This window comes from Pezoporus occidentalis, unplaced genomic scaffold, assembly GCF_034315485.1.
Source record: "Pezoporus occidentalis ecotype Australia unplaced genomic scaffold, CSIRO_AGI_Poc_V1 ctg4, whole genome shotgun sequence".
Taxonomy (NCBI): Eukaryota; Metazoa; Chordata; class Aves; order Psittaciformes; family Psittacidae; genus Pezoporus; species Pezoporus occidentalis.
In genome coordinates this window covers 12819385-12843616 of record NW_026915724.1, presented here as the reverse complement: position 1 = coordinate 12843616, position 24232 = coordinate 12819385, and the positions used below count along the sequence as shown (strand labels likewise).

The window sequence follows — 24232 nt, the reverse complement described above, 5'->3', positions numbered from 1 at the left end:
CCAGCTTAGACTTGTGCTGGGTCTGGGTGGCTGCAGGCTTGGGTAAGTACAATAGCCTTACAGCTGTCAGTGGAAAAAAGATTATTCACCTCCATTTTCTTTAAATGCCTGGGTTTGTGATGAATTTACACTAAACCACCACTTTTTACAACAGAAGTGAAAGTTCTAATCCAAAAGCTTGAGGAGGGGGATCTTCCTTGCAGGACAAACTGTGACTCAACACACTTGGGACTGTGTATGGCCAACAGTGAAGCATGTTCTTTGCGGGACATTTTCTTCCAGCCTGCTCTCTGCTCCTGCTCCCTCTCAGTTAAACATGGGGTACATCTCAGCACATTTAACTGAGCTGCATGGAGAGTGAGAAGTGATTTAACACCACTGAATAGTAGGAGTCTTTCTTTTTTAAGGCAGAGAATGTATTAGGTAGGTGCAGAAATAGATCTTTCACTTCAGAAATAGGTTTTGAATTGCAGAACATCTCAGGTGGTAAGTTTTGGGTGAAGTTCAATGAAGTCCTCCCAGAAAGCCAGTTCAGAATTTAGATACCCATTTGGTTCTCATTTGTGTCCCTAAAGCCTGGGAAATATTAAGTTTAATCAGCAGTCCACCAGTGCAATTAGTATTAGCTCAGAAATTTTTTCTCATTTTTGTGTGTGACTTTGGCAATATAGAGAACAACTACAAATCTAAAAATAGTGAGACAAGGAGCAGAAAGTGCTTTTGCTCCCTTTTACTAAGCTCCCATTTGTATTTTGAATTCTGATAAAACCCCAGAATAATATAATGTTGTACATAGCATAAGGACAGTGTTGCAATGATCTCAACAGTTTGTAAAAAACAATAATCAAATTTTCTCTTTACCTGAAGTGTCCTGCCCTTGTCCATAAAGCCAAAGTTTTATGTGCAAATTGTGATTTCTACTAGAAAAAAAAAAAGATTCTACACAGTTTATTTTAAATTGGGTGCTACTCAGCTGTCAACTCAGGACATCAATACTGTGCAACTGTAACTGTTAGAAAGGGATAGTAAACATCTGAAGTCCCATTCTGGTTTATGAAACTCCGATCTTGTAGGGAAGTAATACACGGCTGTAAGTGCATTCTACCTGGAAAAATGCTAATCCATCTTCCTTTCCACTATGGCTGGTCAGACGTGAACAGAAAGGTCCCACTGGAGGGCTGGAGGCAGAACAGATCATGACTTTTAACATATTCCATCTGGCTTTTGCAGCTCCTTGCAAAGGGCAGAACTGCCTGAGCTCCTACTAATTAGGGTCCTCTGCCTTTAAATTCCTGTGGTATCAGATGAGAAATTGGTATGTGAAAACACCTGCAGGCCAGGAAGAAGAGTGGTTATGCCTGCATTTTAAGATAACTTTTTTCCCCCACACCATGATTTATTGCATAAAAACAGCCAATATTTGAAACCTCTCTCTTCTGGGTGCATCCCATGCAATCTCTGTGCCTTTTTATCCTATTTTGCTGCAGTCAGTGTTTGGTAATTACAGTTTTCCTATAAAGATTCTGGATAGCTCAGGCATAGATTACTTTTGTTGGAATCAGTGACTGGAGTTATTACATCAAGGTCATTAGGTTAATTTCCTATCTTTGTAAAACAGCATATAATTTTAAATCCAAAATTATTTAAAGTGGATAAAGATGTGGAAAAAATGAGCTGATATAATGATGCATAACATCTCCCAGCAGTGAGTATTTCACATCTGCCACTTAAGGATGAAGAAGATTGTGTCATTTATGGCAAATGCCACCTTTTTCATTCAGAATCTTAGAGTAATTAAACAACAGAAGTGACTGTTGATCCACACATTGCTATCATTCACTGCTTATCTGTTGTTACTCCTGATGTTGCTGTTCTGCTGTCTTGGGTACCCCTTTGATTGTGAATCTGTTCACATCATAATTTAACCTTGCAGCATTCTGATTTTAACACTGCAACACTACAAAACAGGCAAACATAAAGACTAGGCTCTGTTTTCAAAAGATAATGTTTATTTTCATTGCCCAGCTTGATTTTCTGGGGTGGGGGGGGAGAATGAGAACTCTTCCTTTGTGAAAGGTGGATATCTAATGGACATCTTACAATATATCCAGAAATAGAGGTTTCCTAAATCACAGGTTACTTTTGAAAACACAAGCCATTATGGCTAAAATTAAACATAGATAAAATCCTGGCAAAATTGGCTTAATTGTCACTGAAGTCAATGAAAGCCTTCCTATTGATTTAAGTTGAACTGGGATTAAACTCTGTATTTTATATGGAAGATAAAGAGCTTTTACTTCTTTCAAATGCAGACATATGCACCCTCTCCATTCTCTTCTACTCTAAATGTACTGTGCTGGACAAGAGCCACTTAAAAGTTCACAACCTTTGGGAAAAATGGCATGCCAGCAGCGGAGAAGCATTAATCGGTGCTGGCCAAGTATGACTGCGTACGTCAGCCGGTGCCTTTAATTCCCAAATGAGAGGGTATTTCTCTTGACAAGGCTGCAGCAAAAAAACTCCAGGCAGATTTCAACAGGCTTCAACTCCCAGTGTTAAAAGGAGTCATTTTAGACATATTTACTGAGGCTTTTGAGTTCATTGCAAGCCATTTTCCATACGGTGGTGTGCTGGCTGCCTCTGTGGAAGTGCATTATTATAGCAGCTTAAAACAATGTATTGGAGATCAACTCAAGGGATTAAGTCTGTAGTGAGCTAAGCCATAGCAATACTCAGACTCAATGGCTTCTGGCTTTTAAAAATATTCCACAGACAGATCTTAGTTTTGCCCTTTTTCTGTGCGGCAGAAATCTGAGGCACAGGGACCAGTGTCAGGCCTGTCTTGTTCCAGTGCTGATCCTGAAAGAGGTTGCCCGCAGGCCATGGAGCAAGTAATGTCATGTTTTACAGTGGACGTCCTTAAGGGAGAAGCAGGGGTTGTACCAGGATGCCATGTTTTCAAAACAATATCTGCTGTGTTAGTTCCAGCTGAGAGAAACTTGCCAAAGCACTCATAGTACTCATGGTAACTCTGGCCTGGTGCCTTCAGACACAAATCTCCCCATGTGTGTGTTCTTCATCCTTCAGGGCAAAGCTTTGGCCCAGTCCTGAAAAAAAACATAAATCCTTTATTATAAAGAACAAACATTTAGATTCCCAAATGATCTGGAATACAAGAGAACTATTTACTGAGACAAAAGGAAAAAAGAAAACATTTTTCTTTCTTAAAGTCACCCTGTAAAAGGGATGAGAAGTGTTTGCTGAAGTCCAGTTCTTTCGGGATCTCTATTTTTTTCCTTATAAATATCAGCATAAACTGATGCATATACTAAAGTTTGAGTTTGTAGCAGATAGATCCATGAATTCAGGAACATAAAAACCAGCTCTGTACCAGGACAGAGACAGTCCAGATGCTGTATCTTGCCTGGAAGAACAGGAAATGTATGGAGAAATGTCTTTCATGGATAGAGATATAGCAGAAGAGATTATTCTGAGTAGCTGTTGCCCATGGGAAGCTTAAAAAGTTTAATTTGGTAAGGTTTTCTATCCCTTATACATCCAGGTGTTACCTGTTTTGCAGTCAGTGTTTGCAGTGCTAGGGAAACAAATATAAAACAACCTGACTTTTATCCTGATGTAACCAAATGTGTGCAGATGGGATCTCCGTTTGGTGTGCATGAGAAGAATGGGAACATGTTTTCTTTGGACATTTGAAAGAGTACTGTATTTGTGGGGTTTTTCTTATCCTTGACCATATCAAAGCCAGAGCAGTCAGGACAAAGATTATGTGATGTGTCTTTTTGATCCTAGCAGATATATTAGGCAAGTCTGATAAGGTGCCTTTATAAAAAAAGTGTTTGTACCTAGGTTTTCTGTTGAAATTTTGGAGGTGAACAAAAGGCCCTCACAGTATTCTTCCTGTGCATAGTAGCTCATGTAAAACGGTTCCATGGTCTGAGTTCTTGGCACTGTTCAAGAATTCAGCTGTCGTGAACTGTGGCTGGCAGATGTAGCAATTTCCAGGGGCTTAAAAATGTTTATGCTCCAGCTCTCTTGTTTTAAGTGCATTAGTTTATCATTTTTATGTGTATATATTTCTACAGTTTTATGAATTTATAATCTTACAAAATTCTAAAGCTTTTTAATGATTTCTGTTCTCCCCCTCAAGACAGCGACACCATTTTAGTCAGTACAGTTTCAGCAGATCATTTCAATGTGATCTGCTGATCATTTTGTGTCTTAACCTTGAGTATTTCCCTCATATAGCTGATTATTAAAGTGCATATTGGTTTTCTTCCTAATGCAAGATCTTAGATGAAAACAAAGTTTGAAGGGATCCTGTTATGGTTTATTCACCCTCATTATTTTGACCTTATTAGTGCTGCACATTATTTATAGCTCCATGACTGCTGTGTTAAAACCTTCGCAGGCAGACTGGCTCTATGAGAAAATGCATACTTGAAAGACTTCCAGGGTCCGTGCTACTTTGGACCAGGTATCTGCTCCACACTGGCTTCTTATGGACCCTTTATGGCTTCTTCTCTGGCTCATACAACTGACATACAAATGCTACTCCAAAGCTGCTCCCCTGTAGTATTTTTTGCATCTCACCCAAATCTCCATGATGTTGCTCATTAGATGATATACCTTAAGTAGCCTGTTGCTGATATAGTGAGGAATGACTGGCACTTGATATAAAAAGATCTCCTGGTGATGGAGATTGCCAGCAGAAATCCTTTCAGTGCTTCTCAGCTGCAGAAACATGAGGTGTACGCAAGGAACACCACCAAAAAGCCTTTCTTTGCCAAATATTTCAATGCTTTACAGCATTTGCATCTGTTCCAAGCAAAGGTATTTGTCCTTTCTAAGTCCTTTACAAATAGGATTCAGTGGCAAGACTGTAGATAAAAAAGTAAAATAAAATTGTAAGCAACTGAAAAAAAAAGAAAAAAAGAAAGAAACCCTCTGTTACTCTTCCAACTCCTGTTTTCAACTCATTTGGGTTGTAAAACCACACTTCTACAGCCTCACTTAGAGCCAAGCCTGCAGCTAAATATTTACCCAATAGATTTTGTTAAATCTGTTTCAGCGCCTCTGGAAATGAATTCACACCTCTAATTCCTAAGTACCCTTTGCCTCTGGGCATCTGTAGTGAAATGCAGGTATTAGAACAGCTGAAATTGAGTTGAGATAACTGATAACCTGAGTCAGTAAGCAGTGGACTGAGAAGACAGAAGGATCTTTTGTCTCTCCAGGGTTTGGAAATGGAAATTTTTGAGCTGAAAATCCAAGCTGGACTGGGGTATTTCAGGTCCTTCAGATGATGTGAAGGTGGTGTTCAAGGCTGGGTTGGACAGAGACTTGGGTGACATGGTTTAGTATGAGGTGTCCCTGCCCATGGTAGGGGGGTTGGAGCTGGATGATCTTTTAAGGTCCTTTCCAGCCCTAACTATTCCATGATTCTATGCTTGAGAAGTATTTTCAGTGCCTTTTGTCAGGTTTCCTGCACCCTCCAGGTCAGCTCAAGCCCTTCCCAAGCTGTAGAGAAGGCAATGTGCCTGGGGAGATGCCACCACTCCCTGCAACACTGGGAGAGGTGAAGAGGAAACGCAAGCTCTTGTGTGGGAAATGGGCAGCAGCCCACACTGACAGCCTGCACAGCTGGACCTGCAGCTGGAGCATGACAGAGACTGTCTTCCTGAAAGCCAGGGGACAAGGAAATGCCCTGGTCAGCTCAGACAGCCTCTCCAGGACCCTCAGCCTTACAATGGGTGGTATTCAGTCTCCTCAGCAGAACAGTCCCTTACAGTCCAGACACAGGTCAGGAGGAGTTAAAGGTTGACCACTCACCCCACCAGAAGGTGCATCAGATAATTCCACCAGTTTTCTTGCTGCTCAGTGTATTATACTGTGTGAATTCATCTCACCTGCTAGTTCCGCCCCTTAGAAAAGGGCTATAGTTCTGGTTCTCCTCTCCTGAAAAAGTTTTTGCTCCTCTGCTGACTTTGCTGCTGCTCTTTCTTGCTCTTTCTTCCTTACCCTGCTGCACAGGACACACCAGGTTTCCTGATACAGAGCTGCACCTCTGACCAAGTCTGCCTCTAGACCTGGGCTTGCTATATTCTTGCTTCTCAGGTTTCCCATCTTGAGTGGTTTTGACTTGGCTAACTGTCCCTAATTTGGCCCCTAGCCTCATAACTGTGCCTTGTGACAGCAGAGGAAGGCTGACCATTGTTTCTTCTTCCATTATGTAGGTTTGCCTTTCCTTTTTGCACATTACAAACGCCTTCACCAAAGGCCAAAGTGGGAGGTTGAGCAGCACTGTCTGGAAGAGCACTGGACAAATGTACCCCTGTCCACAGGCAGAAGTGGAAGAATTTCTCCAGGGAGTTCTCCTGTGTTGGTGTTCTGCGTGTAGCTCAAGCACCTTGTAAAAGGCACCAGTTAATTTAGCTTAGTCCAAAAAAAACACCTACCAGAACTTCTAATAGAAGGTGAGGAACATCTGGGGAGGCACTTGTGCCAGAAGGCTTTATCTGCTCCCTTTCTACAGGAGGGGCAGCTTCTTCACAGTACTAGCACTACTCCTAGTCACGTTGTGTCTTTGCGCTTCACTGAGTACTCACAGCTAAAAGGGCAGTGTGGCAGTTCTTCCATCTTCTTCATGTTTCAGCCTGTTTCTTCATGTTTCGTCTGCACAACACAAGGGAGAGTGCCCAAATCCAGCTGTGCATTTTTCTCCCTTCGTTTGCTCTCTATTTCAACTGGAGACTAAGGCAAGAAGCGGAGTAGTCACCTGTCACTGAGCTGTCTGCTGTAGGACATCACAACTCAGTGATACTACACAGGGAAAGTCTGAGAAGTAAAGGCAAATGGACGGTTTGGAGAGAAGGGACAAAGGAAAGGTAATAGTGAGAGTGGGGGGGAATAGGATGTGGCTGTTGAGCTAGTCTATTTTGAAGGCTGTATATTTAAGAAACTAAACTATGAAAAATGTAAGAAGGAAAAACATATATACAACTGGAAAGTGGAAGGTGAGCCTCTGCTGATAAAACTCTGCTACATGCTATTTTATACTATTGAGAATCTTGACCAAAAACACTTGTGGAGTCTTTGCCTCATTGAAGATACAGTGTTGGGCTTACAATATGTATTTCAAATATTTATTGGGATAGTTTTAAAAGCTACAGACTGCAGGGCATTCACCACATCTCTTGAGAGACTGTCCACTGCCTCATACATCTTTCATTTCAGAGTTCCCCTTCTAAGATTGGATATTTTATGTATTTGAATATCATTCCTTTTATTCCTAATCAAACTCTGGGTATCACACCTAATATTCCTCTCCTCAGGATAAACATTTGATAGCTATTTTATTCCCAGCTCATCAGCATTGAACAAAATTGTATAGATTTGATGCTGTTCTCTTCCCAGAGATCAGACGCTTCTTTCTCCACCATCTGAGTATTTCCCCATCTCTCCTCTTTGTGCCTTCCACTCTGTCAATGGCTTCCAGACAAATTGGTGCCTAAACCAGAATGTAATAGTTGAGTGTGGTTGAACCAGAGCCAAACAGAGGGAGGTGGTCTCTTGCTTCCTGCTCTAATGGGATGCATTTGATAGAGCAGACCAAAAATACACCACCACTTTTTTTTCCAGAATACTCAGAAGGGTATTAGGCAGAATCTCAGAATTAAGCAAATGATACCTGAGGTGCAAATGCATTTATTTGTGTTTGCAAATATCATTAAGCAGCTTAGCTCAAATCTGCTTATTACCAACTTAAATGACTTTAATTTAAATGCCTCTGGACCAATTTAAGGATCACCTCCATTTATCAGCAGGGTTCAAATGGAACATGGTTTTGTCAGGGCGGTGGTGTGGCGCTTCTGATTAACATGGACTTCTCAGTTTCAGTTTCTGCTGTTCTCTGGAGTAAACTGGTCACTGCTTTGAAAGCGGCCAGAGAACCACATGGGTGAGCTGGCTGCCGGTGCAGTAGAGGGCTGGTGTCTCTGAGGGTGGACGTGGTCTGTAGCTACCTGCTGGTTACAACTACCCAGGTAGATGTGCATCTCACTTGTGGCAGTCAATTCAAGTACATTTTCTTGTCAAAATGCAATCCTAGAGAGGTGCTCTAGGTGCTCTCTGAGAGGGTTCATGTCATACTCTCAGTCTTGTAGTCCAATTTGCAGTGCCCCTGCAGTACAAATACCCTGGTGGCTCTGGCTGCTGTGGTACATTGTCACTGGTGGTCAGTACCTGATACCGAAAGTATCCGTACAGTGTTTTAGTTGCTCAGAACCAAAGCATTTCATATAAAACTTAGCTTGTAACAGTTAGCATTGGTACTCTCCCGGAATATACCATGCCTTGCAATCTGCTGGAGGCTCTAATGCCCCATGCTTTTCTGCAGGGTGTCTCTTTGCTTTCATACTGACTGACCATTCCTCTTCTTCTGCCATCTGTGAGGCTTTCTCATAGTTGATGGCCACCATTTTTTGGCGTCCAGTCTTTGTGAAATACCTGTGTAAGCATGGTGAATCTTGGAAATGGCACCTTCACAGCTGGGAGCTCAGTGATTGGGTTTGCTCAACGGAGTGGTTTTTCAGGTGGTTCTGTTACAACTGCTGTGTTGTGTGGGTTTTGGAGAAAAAAAAATAAATCTTACTAAATGCAGCTGTGACATGAGGACAGGAAAGTCCTTATTCATTCCTTGAATAGCCTCATTGAAGTCCATAGGAGTTTTCCTAGAGTAAAAAACTAACCTGCACAGGCGAAAATGTTGGCTTGAGACCAGTAATTCCTCCTGGTGATCAGAGATGTGCAGCATGTAAAACATTCATCTTCCGTTACGGCTTTATGTGTGTGTTTCGATGTAAACTGTTGGGTTTGTATGTAGAATAAGATATGTAGAATAATAGACCTCAGCAGAAAAAGAAGGAAAATGAGATATTTTCAAATGAAGTAGGTATTGAAAAAGTAGTCTGTGGCAGTTTAGTCTTTGGTGGAACATGACAGACGCATATACAGATGTACAGTGATGTGTGACCGTGTCTTGACTGTGATGTGTGACCGTGTCTTGACACCTCTTGTAAGCTGTCATTAATGTTACAAAAGTCTTTTTTCCACAAAGTTTGATGCATCTGTGCCTCCTAGAGCAACGCTTGCCTACGAGTGTGTCTTCTGTCTTGATTATCCTTAGATGAGTGTCTCAAGAAGCCATTTTACTTCATTTTACATGAAGAAAAATCTCTTCTAACAACTGTCCAGGGATTTGAAAGCGTATCAGGAATCTTTGCAGCCATAGGTGCCAGTTTGATTAGTTGTGCTGCTTCTGGGCTTTCCTGTGCTCCCCTTGGCTTTCTTCACGTTCCCTCCTTGCCATGCGAAAGGTAAATTCAGGACACTGACATTTCTCCAGATGAAATCCTGCTTACAAACTTATTTCTAACAGCTGAAATGTTTATGGTGCACTGGGGGGATTTTCTCTCACAATATAATTAACACTGTTTTATTGAAAGTGTTCCTCTTCGAGCATATTTTGCTAGAGTTAAGTAGCGTCCAGCTAAGTAACTTGAGTTAAGCAGCGTCTAGCTAGTGTTAGAGGCAATGTGCATATCTTGAGAGGAAAGAACAGGATCAGTGAAATCTTATGTAGTAGCCTGTATCTTCTGTGTCCATGTACAAACATCACCAGCCATTATCTTTACATTCAATGTTTCAAGCATTAGCTTTCTGTTCGGGCTTAGTGTATGAGACTATTTGCTACATAATTATATTGTATTTCTTTTTCTTCTGTATGCTATTGTAATAGAGATATTGCCTAATAAAATAATTTCAGATTTTAATTAGATTAAAAGTAATTTGGTATATTAGAATTTTTATTTGAGAAAATGAACTAGGCCAATAGTGGATATCAGGCTGACCTTTTCCTTTGCATTTGCTTTCATTTCCTGTCATCCTTTACCTGTTGAAATAAGGATGTAGTCTTTTCTTGAATTAAGTTATTACAGCCTTTCACAGCCTTACATCTAACATACTGATGTTGTAGTGAAGACGTAAAATGTCTAACTTATTATTTATTAAATGGATAATTTATCAAAAATTTGTAACTCCCAGTAAATAGCTGCAACTTACTAATCACTGAAATGAAGTAACTACACTATTTTGAGAGGCTATGGTTATATTGTATGAGAGTAATCTGGGAGGCAGAGACAGAATACATGTGCATCAAAGGCAGGTTTGTAACAGAAAAGCTTAGGCTAGCCTACTGTGGTGGGATACTTCAGGAATAAACAGTGTTGTAGGAACTGACATAAAATGTAGTTCTCTTCGCTGTTCACTTTTGTAAGAGTATTCTGAATAGCATCTCAACATACATCCAAGTGATGGAGATGAGATGGATGAAGGTGAAAGATTCTTGTGTTTCTTACACCTTTCTCTTTAATTCTTTAATTCCTTTTGCTTTCCAAGTGACCTCAGTATTCTGTAAAATTCCACATTACAGAGGAGGTATGTTCTTTATTAGATACATCTCTGCTCGTGACCAAAGCTTATCTTGTGTTGGGAGATACTCTGACTACTCCTTGAAGTGTCATTTCCAAGTACATTCCTTTCTATATACACTGTTTATAGGCAGTCCTTTTTGTTAGACATTTATCAAGGACTAAATAGAAAAACCTTTGAGTCTGGTTCAGCAGTCCATTCCTCTTCTGCTATGTATTAAGTCAGTGGAATTCAAGCTTATGCTCTGAGTTCAGTGTGTGTGTAAAGGCTTTGCAGAATAGAGACAGATTAAAGAAAGCTTTTGTTGAACTGGAGCCCATCTGAGTTTGCCTTTCCTATGCGTTCACTATTAGAAGACTCAGAAATGTTTGTATTGGCCTCTAGTTTCTTGTCACTAGAATTTATATAAATTTAGACATCTCATTGCTTGGATTTTTTTCTGGTGTTTCTTCTGTTACCATCTGGTACTGCCAACCTACCTGTTCTGTTTCTGTTGGATATAATGACTGTATTCCTGTACTGTTTGTGTGGTTATTCATGGGTATGCAGGCAGGAAGTTATGGAATGAGGATGTAAAAACACTGATTTTAATTGTTCTGACTTTAGGATATTTAATATCTTAACTGAGTATCATGAGGACTGAACTATTGTAGCTGGGACTGCCACATGAAATAATTTTAACAATGCAAGTGGAACTTGCTTTCCCACTACCAACTTAGAGATTTAGATGAGTGTCTTCCAATGCGATCTGGGACTTGAAAACAGAATTAAAAGGAGCAAGTTGGTGTCTGGTTTAAGAGAGTCTTCAGCTGAATGCAGCCACCAAAATGGTCGTGTCAATTTTATCCAAGTCAGCAGGCCACTCACAGAAGGGATATGGCCAGGTAAAAAGAGAAAATCTCCCCTTTTCTTATTCCCTGACAACAGCTAATTGCTAGAAATGCCTTCTTCAGATATTAATTAGATCAGCCTGTAGGCTGCTCTTACTTGCATTAAGGATCAGATTTCTCCCTGCATGAGATTCATACAGATTCAGTAATCAAAGCTTTTTTGTCTCAGAAGGTATACTTAACCCAAATATGCTCATAAATTTGTTAATTCCCCTCCTAGTGCCATTCCTCTGTCCTGGTAACTGCTCTCACTGAACAAATTAAGAGCTACTACTATGAAAGAATATATATGTGAGCAGTTTCATCAGTGCCTCGTCATTCTTTCATTTGTAATTTATTTTCCACCTTTCCACCAATTAGATCTGGAGAGACTTGGATTTCTATGGGTATATTTTTAAAGATTTTTTTTTTTTTTTTTAGCTGTGTTGTTTAGATCTAATTCAGGCTCCTTTTTCATTAATCTGTTTGTTATAATATTTCAGAAAATTAAAAAGGAGAAAAAAAGGCCAGGGGGTCTATTTCAGGCAGAAAGATGAAAAAGTTGAAATTATTCTTGGTTGTCAGTTGAATAATGGAAAACTCTTCTTAACTGATAAGGTTTTTTCTGAGTCAGTGGCTGTTCAGTTGATTGTTTGGGTGCCAAAACTTTTGACCAGGTAAGGTGGTAAAAGCCAGCAGCCTCTTTATTAACTGGTTTGTTTGACTATCCAGCAATACTTGATTTTAGTGAAAGATTTTCATAGCACACACAAAGGAGCTCAATGATTTCAACTGTCTAGAAATGTATCTTCTCTCACAGCTACTGCTTGGTTTTTTTAGATGTTTTTATTATTCTAAGGAGATGAAAGTACCTACTGTCCTACAGCACATAATCATCAAATTCCTATTTACAAAAACTGACAAATTGTATTGTTGAAATTGGCAGAAGCCAGGAAATGCTTCCCAACACAATTGTATCACTGACAGCTTACTCAAATGAATTTGGGTTTAATTATGGCAGCACAAGGAGAACTGAAAGATCCCTTTGCTTAAGTAGGGGTTTAATTATATGTGAAATCCTGCAGCCTCCTTTATGTCCCTAAAATGGCAAAGAAAAAGACCTGAAAAAAGACCAGAGTACCAAAGTATCAGAGTATCAATTACATTCTTCCTGTGATAAAGTCCTTGTAACCTTTTATCCCTTGAATTTCATTACAGTTTTCCCTTTGAATTATCCCTTGCCTACATTACAGCTTTCCCAATGAATTATTCCTTGTCTAACCAACTGAAAGAAGCAGAATTGCAAATTTAACTGTTTAAAGGTGATCAATACTTTATTGATCTTGTTTTTTAGAAGAATGTGTTTTGAAAAACCTGTGTTGATGTTAAATCTGCAGTTTGGGTGAAATGATGAGGTCATGGCAAAACTCCATTAAAAGATGAACACATCAGACAAGCATATTAGGCACTGTAGATCATCGACTTTTGTGTGTTTCATTTGTGGGGTTTTCTTTTTTCTAGAATGTGTTTTTGAGTGTAACAAAAAAGAAATGACTGTTAGTGGAGGCTATTTCTAACTACCCCTCAGCTGAACTAACACCCTGCAATGTTGTGCATGAGTGTAAAGGAAATCAATACCTGCTTTATTTGTTTTAAATAGTTAATAAAACTTAGACAAAATACAATTTTAAAATCACATTTGAATGTATTTAAATCTGTACCAGTTAGCTAAAATCAATCCCTGCTGTTTATCAGAACTGTTTATCAGAAATGATGGCAATGGAGCCCTGGAGAAAAGATTTTTGGGGCTGACCAAAATTATTTTATTGGATAATTTTATACTCTTAAAGAGTGAAAACATATTTGAAGTACTGAATGTTAGTCTTGTTTCCATGTTCATCCAGTAGAGGAGTTTCTTGTAGTGCCAAGAAGGCTGACTCTGAAAGAGCATGGCTGGAAAAACGTATCCAAGCAACTCTTGTAAGACAGCTTTGTAAAGCTTCATATATATATTGTATGTCTTGAGTGCTGGTTTTCTTTAATATCATAATCCTATAATGTCATATCTGGAGTAGAAACATTTTCTAAGAGAAGTCCTCCTTTGCGTGGCAGTGAAAAGCTCAAAATTATACTGTGCAAGCACCCATAAAAAGCTGAAAAACAAGGATTTGGGCCTGTATTTTGACCTAGTTAATAACATTTTGGATTCCTAAACTTGATAATGCCTGGTGCACATGGAAAATGAGTAGTGGTTTCTTTGTTCCCCAAAGCCAAAAAATTAGAGCATTCTCTGTTAAAGTTCTGAGTTTATACAGTATTATATATGAAATTCATCTACTTCCACGCTCATGTTTTCTGTCTTCAAATTGCCCTTATTTTCTTTAGTGATGAACCTCTTCACAATTTGTTTTTTAGGCTTCACAGATAAGATCTGCATAGTATTCAGGCTCATTGAAGACTGAGTGTTATGAAAATGAGCTGCAGTGGGTACCTTATTAGGCATTTTTGACAGTTTCCTATTAAGGATATGATGCTCCCAAAAGGGGAACTGATGAAAAATCTGAGGGAAAATTCTTCCTTAAAAAGGAAAAAACAAATTCTGCTAAAGGAATAAATCAAGAAAGAATTTCAGTTTTTTAGTAATATTGAAATTGCAAAATATGACAAAAATCAGAAGGCAGACTTGCTGAGGCTCCTGTTGGAGATGAGCTTAGCAACAGCTTTTATTTTCCTTCTTCACTGTAAAAAGCTCATCTAGATATAATACAAACAAGCATTTTAAGTGCAATGCAATTACACCTAGCCTCAGGAAAGAGCATTGACCAATTTTATTACAGTGCCAAGGATTAGTCCTGGAATTTAAAGCTGAGAGACACCTATTAGACACCTGCTTCATTAAAAGATATGGAGCAATATATTCGTAAGGCACCGATAAATGCATTAAGGGGAAGAGGGCTCTGATATGACCTTCCATGATTCTCATTACTAACTTCAAGGATTGCTGAGGTTGGTGGCTTTGCAAACCTGGTTTTAGCTAGCACTCGCTGTACCTTTTAAGTCTCTCTTCTCCAGTCCAAATTCACTTTGAAATAAGCAGCCATAACTCTTCACTAGTTGGCTGAGCACATCCACCTACCAGGGCTGAATTTGAAGAAAATGGGAGAAGAGGAAAAATCTATGGAAAATCTTCTCTTTCATATTGCTATTAATCCTGCATTAAGAGCACTCCAAACCTAGTGTTAAGTTCCTCATAAAACCACTGTAAGCTATGCCCTAGCAGGCTCTTTCCTTCTCATAAATTAGAATTTCTGATGCTGGTTGTTGTGGTTTAAACCCAGTCAGGTAACTTGTTCACTCACTCCCAGTGAGTGGTGCCGAGCTGACAACAATCGAGGTCCGTCCCCCCCGCACCAGGGCTCTCCCCCTTCCCCGCTCCCGGAGGAACGGGGAGGAGAATCGGAAGAGTGCAACTCCTACGGGTTGAGACAAGAACAGTCCAGCAACCGATGTACAACACAAATCACCACCGCTACTACCAACTACAACAATGATAAGGGAAAATAACAAGGGAAGAGAATACGATACCACCGGCCAAGAAAACGAGTTCCACCCGGAAGCCCGTGTCCTTCCGGGTAACTCCCAGTCACCCCCCACCCCGGCCATGACGTGCTGTGGTGTGGAATACCTCCCTGGCTAGCCCGGATCAGGCGCCCCGTCTCTGCTTCCTCCCGGCTTCCCCTCCTCCCTGGCAGAGCATGAGCCTCACAAAGTCCTTGGTCAGGGTAAACATCACTTAGCAACAACCGAAAACATCGGCTTCACCAACACTGTTCTCAGGCTGGAAGTCAAAACACAGCACTGCACCAGCTACCACGAAGGAAAAAACATGACTGCTGCTGCTGAACCCAGGACACTGGTAAATCCTGAAAGGAAATAGTGGTTTGTTATGTATGGAGGGTATTTTGATAGAATTGTCCTGAGCAATGGAGACAATAAGCCTGTGCTGCTGAAAAATGTTACTGTTTTCTGCTCAAAGTTGGGTCTAAGTATTGACCAGCTGCATAGAAAATAGCATCAGATTTGTCAACAGCATGAAAAATAGCCACTGAGAAACCAGCAAATTTTTCTGCATCCTAATACTTCCAATGCCAAAGTGAATATCTAACATATGACATGGAAGAAGAAAAATACCTGTTTATATCAGGAGTTGGAGGTTTCCTTGCTAGGGAACTGCAGACTGATCAGATAAAGGATGCTTAACCCTGGTCGATATTTTCTATGAAATGATGGTAGTCTTTCCAAAAAGTAATCTTGAGAGTACTCACTGTTGGTTTTACCAGTCTCCTGGAGCAAAACCTCCAACTAGAAGCTGTGTCCCGGAAAGGCTCCCAGGTGCTTCATAGCCACAAGGAGCACGAATGGACAAGACTCAGACAGAGACAAGTGTTTCTCCTTTTTCTCTGTACCTGCTGCCATGGAAAAAAAACCCTTTTATCCAGCCTGAAAGACTTCTGGGAATGTCACCAGTCGTGATTTGGAGCCTCTTTTGTCAAACCCTCATCATTGTCACAGCCACCACATGGGACTTGATACATTTTACATGCCACAATTAATGAATTTCAGCAGATGATTTTCCTCACTGGCATGTTTCCTGCCTCTCTGGGGCACTTCATCTGTCACGGACAAACGGGATGGGGATTTGTGGAAGTGTTAATGGGGTGGCTTTCCTCAAAGCCGTCAAACTGTGTGTGTGTCAGGTTGGGAATTTTTGACAGTCTTCTGGGAAATTTATGGAATTCTCCAGAGGGGAGCTCCTTCCCCAGGTATACAGGCAATTACTTTTTTTGATGCTTGTTTGGAGATAATGATTTAATTGTGACAGGCATTGCTTTTACAACACAGCGAGATAGCTCAAGAAATGAAAGTACACTGATTACAAGAAAGATGGCATAAAACAGGGGTTCATAAAATACGCTATTTACCCTAAAAATACTAAAACAAGAAAAACATTTATGTGTGAGAGTATTACAGTACTCATAAATCAAAGCACTGTAAGAGCAAATGAAAGAAAAATGAGGCAATTAGTTCTCACCTTATGTATATTATATGATATTCCCTCCCAGATTTTATAAACAAATAAAGTATATTAAAAAACCCAGACCATCGCTGCTTCTGGTGCATACTAAACACAAAGATGAAATTGTGATCAAAAGAGTTCAAATCAAACTTAATTATTTCGTTATTTCGTCTTTTCTTTCAGTTTCTAATAACATCATAAAAGTTTTCAGCTTGAAACACTGGTGGAAATGAAACATTCACGGTATCTTTTTCAGAGGCTGGAAGGCGTATGCTTGGAATGGTTTCTGCTCTGGAATGTCTGTAATATATCGAAGCCTTAATGCCTTGCTAATTGGTACCTCACTAATTAGCTTGTGACAAGAATTTTAATTAGATGCATAGTGGAGGTTCTCCCTATCTGCAGTGGAGGAGCTATTTCCTGAGCAGAAGAGCAAAGGCAAAAAGGTAGTGGAAGGGATCAATAGAAGACAGATATAATCTAATTGCTGCTATGGGAAGATTGTACATTAATTGATATTTTTCCAAATTACATCTCTGATCATTTGTTCTGTTTTGTAAAGTACATTAAAGTTCACTTTGTGATTTGCTCTCTTCCCCTGTAGATCAAACAGTGCTTTTTTTTTTTCTGTGACTTGACTTGTGTTAGAAGGAAAATGAGAAATAGTGGAACATGACTGTGGACAATTATGTTCAATGCCAGCCCCAGAGCCTGAGCCAAGTGTATCCCAGGCACAAAGCATGAGTCTCTGTAATCTGAGCTAAAGAGCTAAGCTGCAGACACGTAAGCTTGACCAAGGTGAGCAACACTGAAAAGGGAGATGCCCAACACCCATGACCAATGGCATCAGCTGAGCCTGGGGTGTAACACATTCTAGAGTTAAAATGCATGCGAAAAGCTTGTGAGACACCGTTGAGTGAATTCCTATCAATGGCGACTCAAAAATGACAATATGGATGAGTATCATCTATCATTTTTCTATTTGGGTGGTGAGGCTCTGCCCAGAGAAGTTGTGTCTGCCCCGTCCCTGTCAATGTTCAAGTTCAGTTCAGATGGGACTTTGAGCAGCTTGGTCTAGTGCAAGGTGTCCCTGACCATGACAGATGGACTGGAACTATTGCTACATCAAATCCAAACCATTCTATGAGTCTGTGATTTTCCTTCTATCAGAAAAAGATGTGAAGGAGGGATAGAAGATACCTAGCTGAAATAACTACCACCGCTAGTGTTCTCTTTAGCTTCATGGCATATACCCATTGCAGAGGATTTTAGAATTGTCATTTGAGGTGAAAGCTGGTTTAGAATCTGCAAAATATCTAGTGCAGTGAGAGTCTTAAAAATATAAATACAAAGTTTCTTCCCTCTCCAAGGAAGCCTGAGTTGTGTGTGTGTAAATATAAAGTTATTTGTCAGGCCTGCTAATCCCCGTAAGCCACAGCAGTGAAAAGTAGATAATGGAACATTCAGAAAAATGGTGTTCAGATCCAGGAAATATTTTCTATAAGGAGTTACAAGTATCCATAAAAGTAAGGGTAGGATGAATTGCAGAAAAGGCAAAACTAGTTAATGACTTCTCTCCCACTGAAAGAACACTTTAGGAATGGACTGTCTGAAGGAAGTGGAAAACTTGCTGTAAAAATTTGTGTTATTTGAAAAATATCTTTTTTTACTTAATTTTGACTGGGAAAATTCATCCGTGTGGTGGATAAGGTCACAGGTGAGCCATGTTCTAATGAATGTTGTGTAGCTATTTAAAAGCAATAGCTAAAGAATATTTTTCTCTAAGAGGCAGTATGAGGGAAAGGGGAATAAAGTTGCACCCTTTGGTTTTGCTTATGTTTGCAGCAGTCACTGTGAGACCAGTGATTATATCACTAATGTTAGAGAATACTGGTGGAATGAAAACAGCAAATTAATAAATGGCAAAAAATCTGTAAGATTTAAGTGTAAATTGTATCAAGAAACTGAAAGATGGTGATGTAATCCTTGTGCCAAAATCAAAATAACCCAGTCTCAGTCAATGAATATGCACAGTGTATAGTCTGAAAACCAGTTGTGTATTGGTTGTGGAATTAATTCTGAATACAGGAGAAGTCAGACAAAATTATGGTGGTCTGTGACCCACTTTACAAGCAATAAAAGTGAATCTAAAATAGTGTTTGCTCTGAAGTATTCACTCAACTGCCCTGCTTGGTAAAAGATGGAATATTTTCAAAGGGCTTTTTTAACCCACCTGTCCTGCAAGACCTGCTCGTTTACCATGGCAAATGTGTCTCCTACGACAAGTTTGGTTAGAAACAGAAAGGAGTGGGGAACTCAAGCTGGGGTTAGTGGGATTACATAGTTTTTCATCTTTTATGGGCAGAGATTTAATGATAATCCACGCACAAAAGGTATTACTGCTTGATTTCTAATTAGCATTCAGGTCGGGTTTGGTGTATCTTGAGGTATATCTCATTTTGCATGTGGGTGTGAGTCTTCTCTGACACCTCTAAGTGAGCTAGACACCAGCTTCTGCCAGATCAGAGGCTGTGTAGCTTTAAAGCACTATTCTGAAAGATGTTAGCTCTGCAGAAAGGCAGGATATATAAACTTAGACTTAATGCTATGCCACACACATCTGTATCACTCCCAGCCAAATTAGAGAATACAGGTGAACTTCAGTATCCCTGCAAACATGCTGTAGCCATACCTTTTGTCCACTTCCTGGTGAGACTGCTGTTCACATCACAGAATGCCCACCATAGATAGTACTTTAGCAGAGCCTTTGTAAGTACCCTGGGAATTGAACAGGCTGTTTGGAAAAGGCAGGTACATTTGAACAGTGGTTTTTGGAAGTTACAAAAAAGAAAACCACACAACAAAACACCTCTTAGGTGATTGCCTTTCTTTCTCTGAGAACTAAAAGCAAGCTGGTTTGCTATCCTGAGCTCTTTGGTGATGGTAGGCTTCAGCATCCAGTCGTTTAATCCTTCCTGTTATATACATATATGGGTTTGCTATGGGATATGGCAGAATATTTTGGATTGCAGATGTCTGCAGAGCTTGTCCATTATATCCCAGGTGTCCAAAGTTATTCTACACAGTCTAGTTGAGATTAGGATGTAGATTTAAATGAAGGTCAGAAGCCCTAACCAGACTCGGCAGGAAGGAAAGGATATTGGTTTGCTAGAGTAAATTACCCATAGGAAGTGGTGATGCTGACACTGGTTTCATTTTTTTTGAGTGCTGCTAAAGATACTTATCTTTATTCTGAAGGCTTTAGTCTTTTATGGTTTGAATGCTGGCTGTGAAGGAAGCAGTCTCTTTTCTCCATGCTGTATCCAGCAGTAGTGCTCTTCAGAATATTCTGAAGATTTTTGTATCTGAAAACTGAAGGAAAATATATTCTTACTTCTGGGCTTTTTACTAAAACTCATTTAATCAGAGATGTACTGCCTTGAATTTGAATGAATATTTAGAGTGTATTTGCTTGAGTAAATGGAGGGTGTTTTATGTTGCAGAGTAGAGATATAGTTGTTGTTTTGTTGTGGGGTTTTTTTGTCTTCTCCACCCAGAACTGGCTAGAAAGGCATTTTCTAAATGATAAAATAATATCCAAATCTTTTATGATTTATTCTCTCTTACATAATTTAAACTGAAGATTCCTTATTTAAGAAAACCTAAAATGAATTTCAGAGCTTGCGTTATGTAAGTCAGTTACATCAAGCAGAAAAACTGAACATTGCCTTTGGGAGAGAGAGGGAGAAGGGGGAAACAAATGCTTGAAAGCAGAGTCTGGGGAATGGAGGACAATTTGGGAACCAGGTTCTCTGCAGACCATGCTACGGAGAGGCTGGCAAAAGGCACTGGGTACACATGGAGCACCAATCAACCTCAGAGGTTCTCCGTGATTGATTACAGATGCTTATGTATGTATATTCAGTCTGGGAATAATGCTCAGTATTTTCACATGATTTTGTCTTCCAGAATGATTGAAGATTGTGGGAAAAGAGGAAATACCATGGCAGAAAGAAGGCAGCTGTTTGCAGAAATGCGTAAGTACTTCCTAGAAATGTTTTGCTGTGATAGACCAAGCCGGTTGCAATGTAGTGTCAGTAAAATTTATACAGACTTTCCACCCCAGGTATCTGATATCTCCATTTCACAAATGGTTTAATATTGTGAGACGAAAATTACAGGACAATGGGCTGATTTGACCAAATGGCAGAAGAGAGGGATTTTCTATATCAGATTTTGTGGTTGTATTATTTTAATCAGTAGCTTCTTGAAATAAAAATGCTACAATACACAGGTAGCCATGAAGAGGGATAAAGGTCTCCAAAATACTACATCTTCTGTTGGAAATGTCTGTAGTGGGTTGACCCCAGCCAGCTGCTAAGCACAACCACTTGCTTAGTCCCCAACCAGCCTCCAGTAGTATGGGAGAGAATATAGGGAGAGCAAAAGCAAGAAAACACGTGGCTTGAGATAAAGACAGTTGATTAAGTGACTGAAAGAGAGAAAAGAATAACAACAAAACCCAACAGCAACAGGTGATGCAAAGTGGTCACTCACCGCCTCCTGAAAGCAGACCCATGCCCGAGCATGTCCGCCTTGGAAGACAAAACCCCCTACCTTCTACTTGCTCTATTCCAGTGTTATTGCTGAGCATGACATTAATGGTATGGGCAGGGTCATTGTCCTGGCTGTGTCCCTTCCCCACCCCTTGCTCACTCTCAGCTGATCCAGGGAGGGGACAGAGCGGGAAACAAAGGCCTGCAAGCCTTTGTTCTTCAAAGCACTGTTCAGCAGTAGCTAGAACGGTTATGTGTTATCAACACCTTTTTAGCCACAAATCTCAAACACAGCACCATGCAGGCTGCTATAAAGAAAGTTAACTCCATCCTGGCCAGACGCATTATAGGGATTCATATACTATGTACCCTACTTTGGCACATTTTTTATAGTTTCTGGTGAAGCTCTGTGTTCCCTGCAGAGCAGTGTGTCACGGATGTGTTACAGTAACAATGGTCCTGTGATTTTCTTGTCAGTCATCTCTTACAACCAGTCCACCGTTTCTCAAGGAAATTCTATTACGTATCAAGATTGAGAGTGTTACCCTGGTACTAGATTTACACAAGTTCTGTCTGTAATTACTGAACTTTCTATTATTTGTCCCCTGCAACACAGTAAACAATGACAGAACATCTCCCCCATCTTTGAGGGGAGACTGAGATGAGCATTGCAGGGACTTGAGCAACTGTGCACACTGAAAGTCTGGGATTTTGCTGATGAATGAAATGTGCTCAGGACTGTTCTCCAAGGGTGAGCCCATGGGTGACTGAATGCCCTATGTCTGCACTCCTGAGCTCTCCAAATTAAGGACTTCTCATTCATATGGCCTGCTGAAAATGGTCTTGGTCTGTTCCACTGTGTCCAGTAGGTCTGTTGCGCCCTGTAGTTACTTCAGTTGTCACAGAAAGCTTGCTGTTGTAGCTCAGATGAGTATTTCTCTTGTCTCTTGTGTACGACATCTTGGACCAGTGGAGGGAGGGGTTGTTCTTTTGCCACAAGAAAAAAAGAAAAGGAAAAACAAGAAAAAAGGGTGATGCCAGGGCATACTATTCATTAGAATTATAGAGAGGACTTGAGCTTGTATAAACTGAAGTCAGTAGCACAACTTCCATTAATGTAAGTTACCTTGAAACATTCCTAAAATGGAAGATAATTACTTAAGACTCTGCTATGAGGATTTATGGTTTGTTCCCACAGATTTGAAGGCCATTTTGCTGTTGGGTTGTTCTGGGGGAGTTAAGAAGGTGTTGGGAAAATTTACAATCAGTAGTTGGAGGCAGAGGAAGGACTGTTTTCCCGTACTGTACACAAATAGATGTCTACTATTTTTTCTTTCACATTTTAGTATTTTGACATATTTACTTGAGTCTGTTTTATCTCATGTGTGCTTCCCTTTGCTATTTGCCTGCCTCCCTTCCTCCTTCTACACAGGCACACAGAGAACTGGGTTCCAAATAGATAAAAAGAGGGGAGAATATTATCCAGCAAGAAAATAGCAGGCAAAGCTTGCAATGTATCCGTTTATTATTTTTGCAGACTGAGAACAGTGTTACATGAGGTGAGCATATTCAAAGGAAACAGAGTGAAATAGTGCCAGTGGGCAAAAAGAAGGAGAGGCCACTGGCAATCCTGTAGGCAAGTTGCAAATTCACAGGCTTATGTGCTGTGCTCAGTCCTGCACATCTTTCCACTTCTTCTTCAGGGTTTCCCATGTAAGTGAAGTCACTTTTCCACACAAGTTGTTTGACAAATAGATCTCTGACTGTGGCAAAATGTGAATCATGATAAAATTATATTGCCTGTTCCAGGGATTAATCAACAAAAACACCTACTCCCCAAATAATAACAAAATAATACCATTGACTGTGTGTAAGTAGTAAAGGAAAAAAAAAAAAAGGGAGAATAGTCTGCTTAAAAGAGTCTTAAGCAGACTACAAGTTTGTGTATTTGGGATTAATACTGCAACCTCAGAAGCTCAGTGAGCCAGAGCCTCACTTTGCTTTGCACCTTTTCATCTTCTTAAAAAGCTGAAGTTTTATAAAGTAGCACTGGAAGTTTTTATTAGTAGCTTTCACTAAATTTAAGAGGGAAAACCTTAAGTTCATATTACTCATCGGTCTTATTTAAAAAGGAAAGACATAGTGTTGCAGGCATTATCCTCTCCTTCACGAGTAAAGAAGTTCCAAAAGTTGTCAATGAGATTCTCATGGAGAAGAGAAAAACCTGTGTAATTTAACAATAAAGCATATGAGGAGAAAACCAAAGAACTTTCCAGATCTGATGTTAAGTAGTTGAAGGTATCTTCTCCCAGGAGCAGATGGTGTTAAGGCAGATAACTGGCAAAAGGGAGTAGCTGGGACCCCTGGGAAGATGGTGTGGGAGAGTCCAGTCATTAAAAGAGCATAGTCTGGGGAGAGGGGATAGTATCGTTCTCATTTTCATCTTACAGGTCAGAGCACATCTGAAAAATTTGTGTCCAAAGGGTAGCAGATTGTTTGAGAAAGTGTGGGTGAGCGACACCAACATGGCCATATGTACAACAGTGCAGCTGAGGGGGCAGTCTAGTAATGTCAAGAGGAACCTTAAAGAAGGAAGCATTTGTAAAAACAGGGCTACATTCTTTGTAACTTGGTGCCTTGCTCAACTGAATAGAACAGTTTTTACTCCTGTTACAGGGCCAACCATGATGAAAGAGCAAACACACAAAAATTTAATTGAATGTGTTTCCATGAAATGGGTGATAAAATTAATACTCAGACATGTGTTTCATAGTCCATATTGTAGCTATGAGGCAACACTTCATGTAAGACATACCAACCAAGGAGAAAGATTTAAATCCCGATATCCTCATCTACTTGTTGAGGTTTTTGGGGAAGTGTAATAAGGGGAACACAGCAGCAGGAGACCTAAAGACACTGTGCCAGGCTTTGCCCCCATCCTGGTCCCTCTGTACCGCGCATGTATGTGAAATAGACACCAGTCAGTTTATACCCATTTCCTGGGCAGCTGCACTGGAAACATTGCCAGGGACAAGCTATGTGTGAAGCACAGAGCTGACCCTCTGAGGTCTGTCTCTGTTGCAAAGGACATACCAAAATGGAGAAAGGCCTCACACCTTTTGCATTAATTTTGCCCCTTCTGCAGATTGCCATCAGTCTTTACCTTGTTCTGATCTGGCATTTCAGCCAGAGATATTTGTTAATGAGCTTTGCTGTTAAAT

General features: G+C 40.1%; 1 protein-coding gene across 28 annotated transcripts in view; it reads left to right on the top strand.

Annotated features, from left to right (window-relative positions):
* DTNA (dystrobrevin alpha) overlaps positions 1 to 24232 on the top strand; it is a 233011-nt gene that overhangs the window by 111178 nt on the left and 97601 nt on the right. For 27 of the 28 annotated variants that reach the window (XM_062633464.1, XM_062633460.1, XM_062633446.1 and 24 more), the window contains one exon: positions 20425 to 20492. In XM_062633464.1, the coding sequence (XP_062489448.1) occupies positions 20426 to 20492 (67 nt within the window). In that variant the 5' untranslated portion in view covers position 20425. Of the gene's footprint in view, positions 1 to 20407; positions 20493 to 24232 lie in introns of those variants that run through there. The other variant, XM_062633473.1, reaches the window with a different exon arrangement.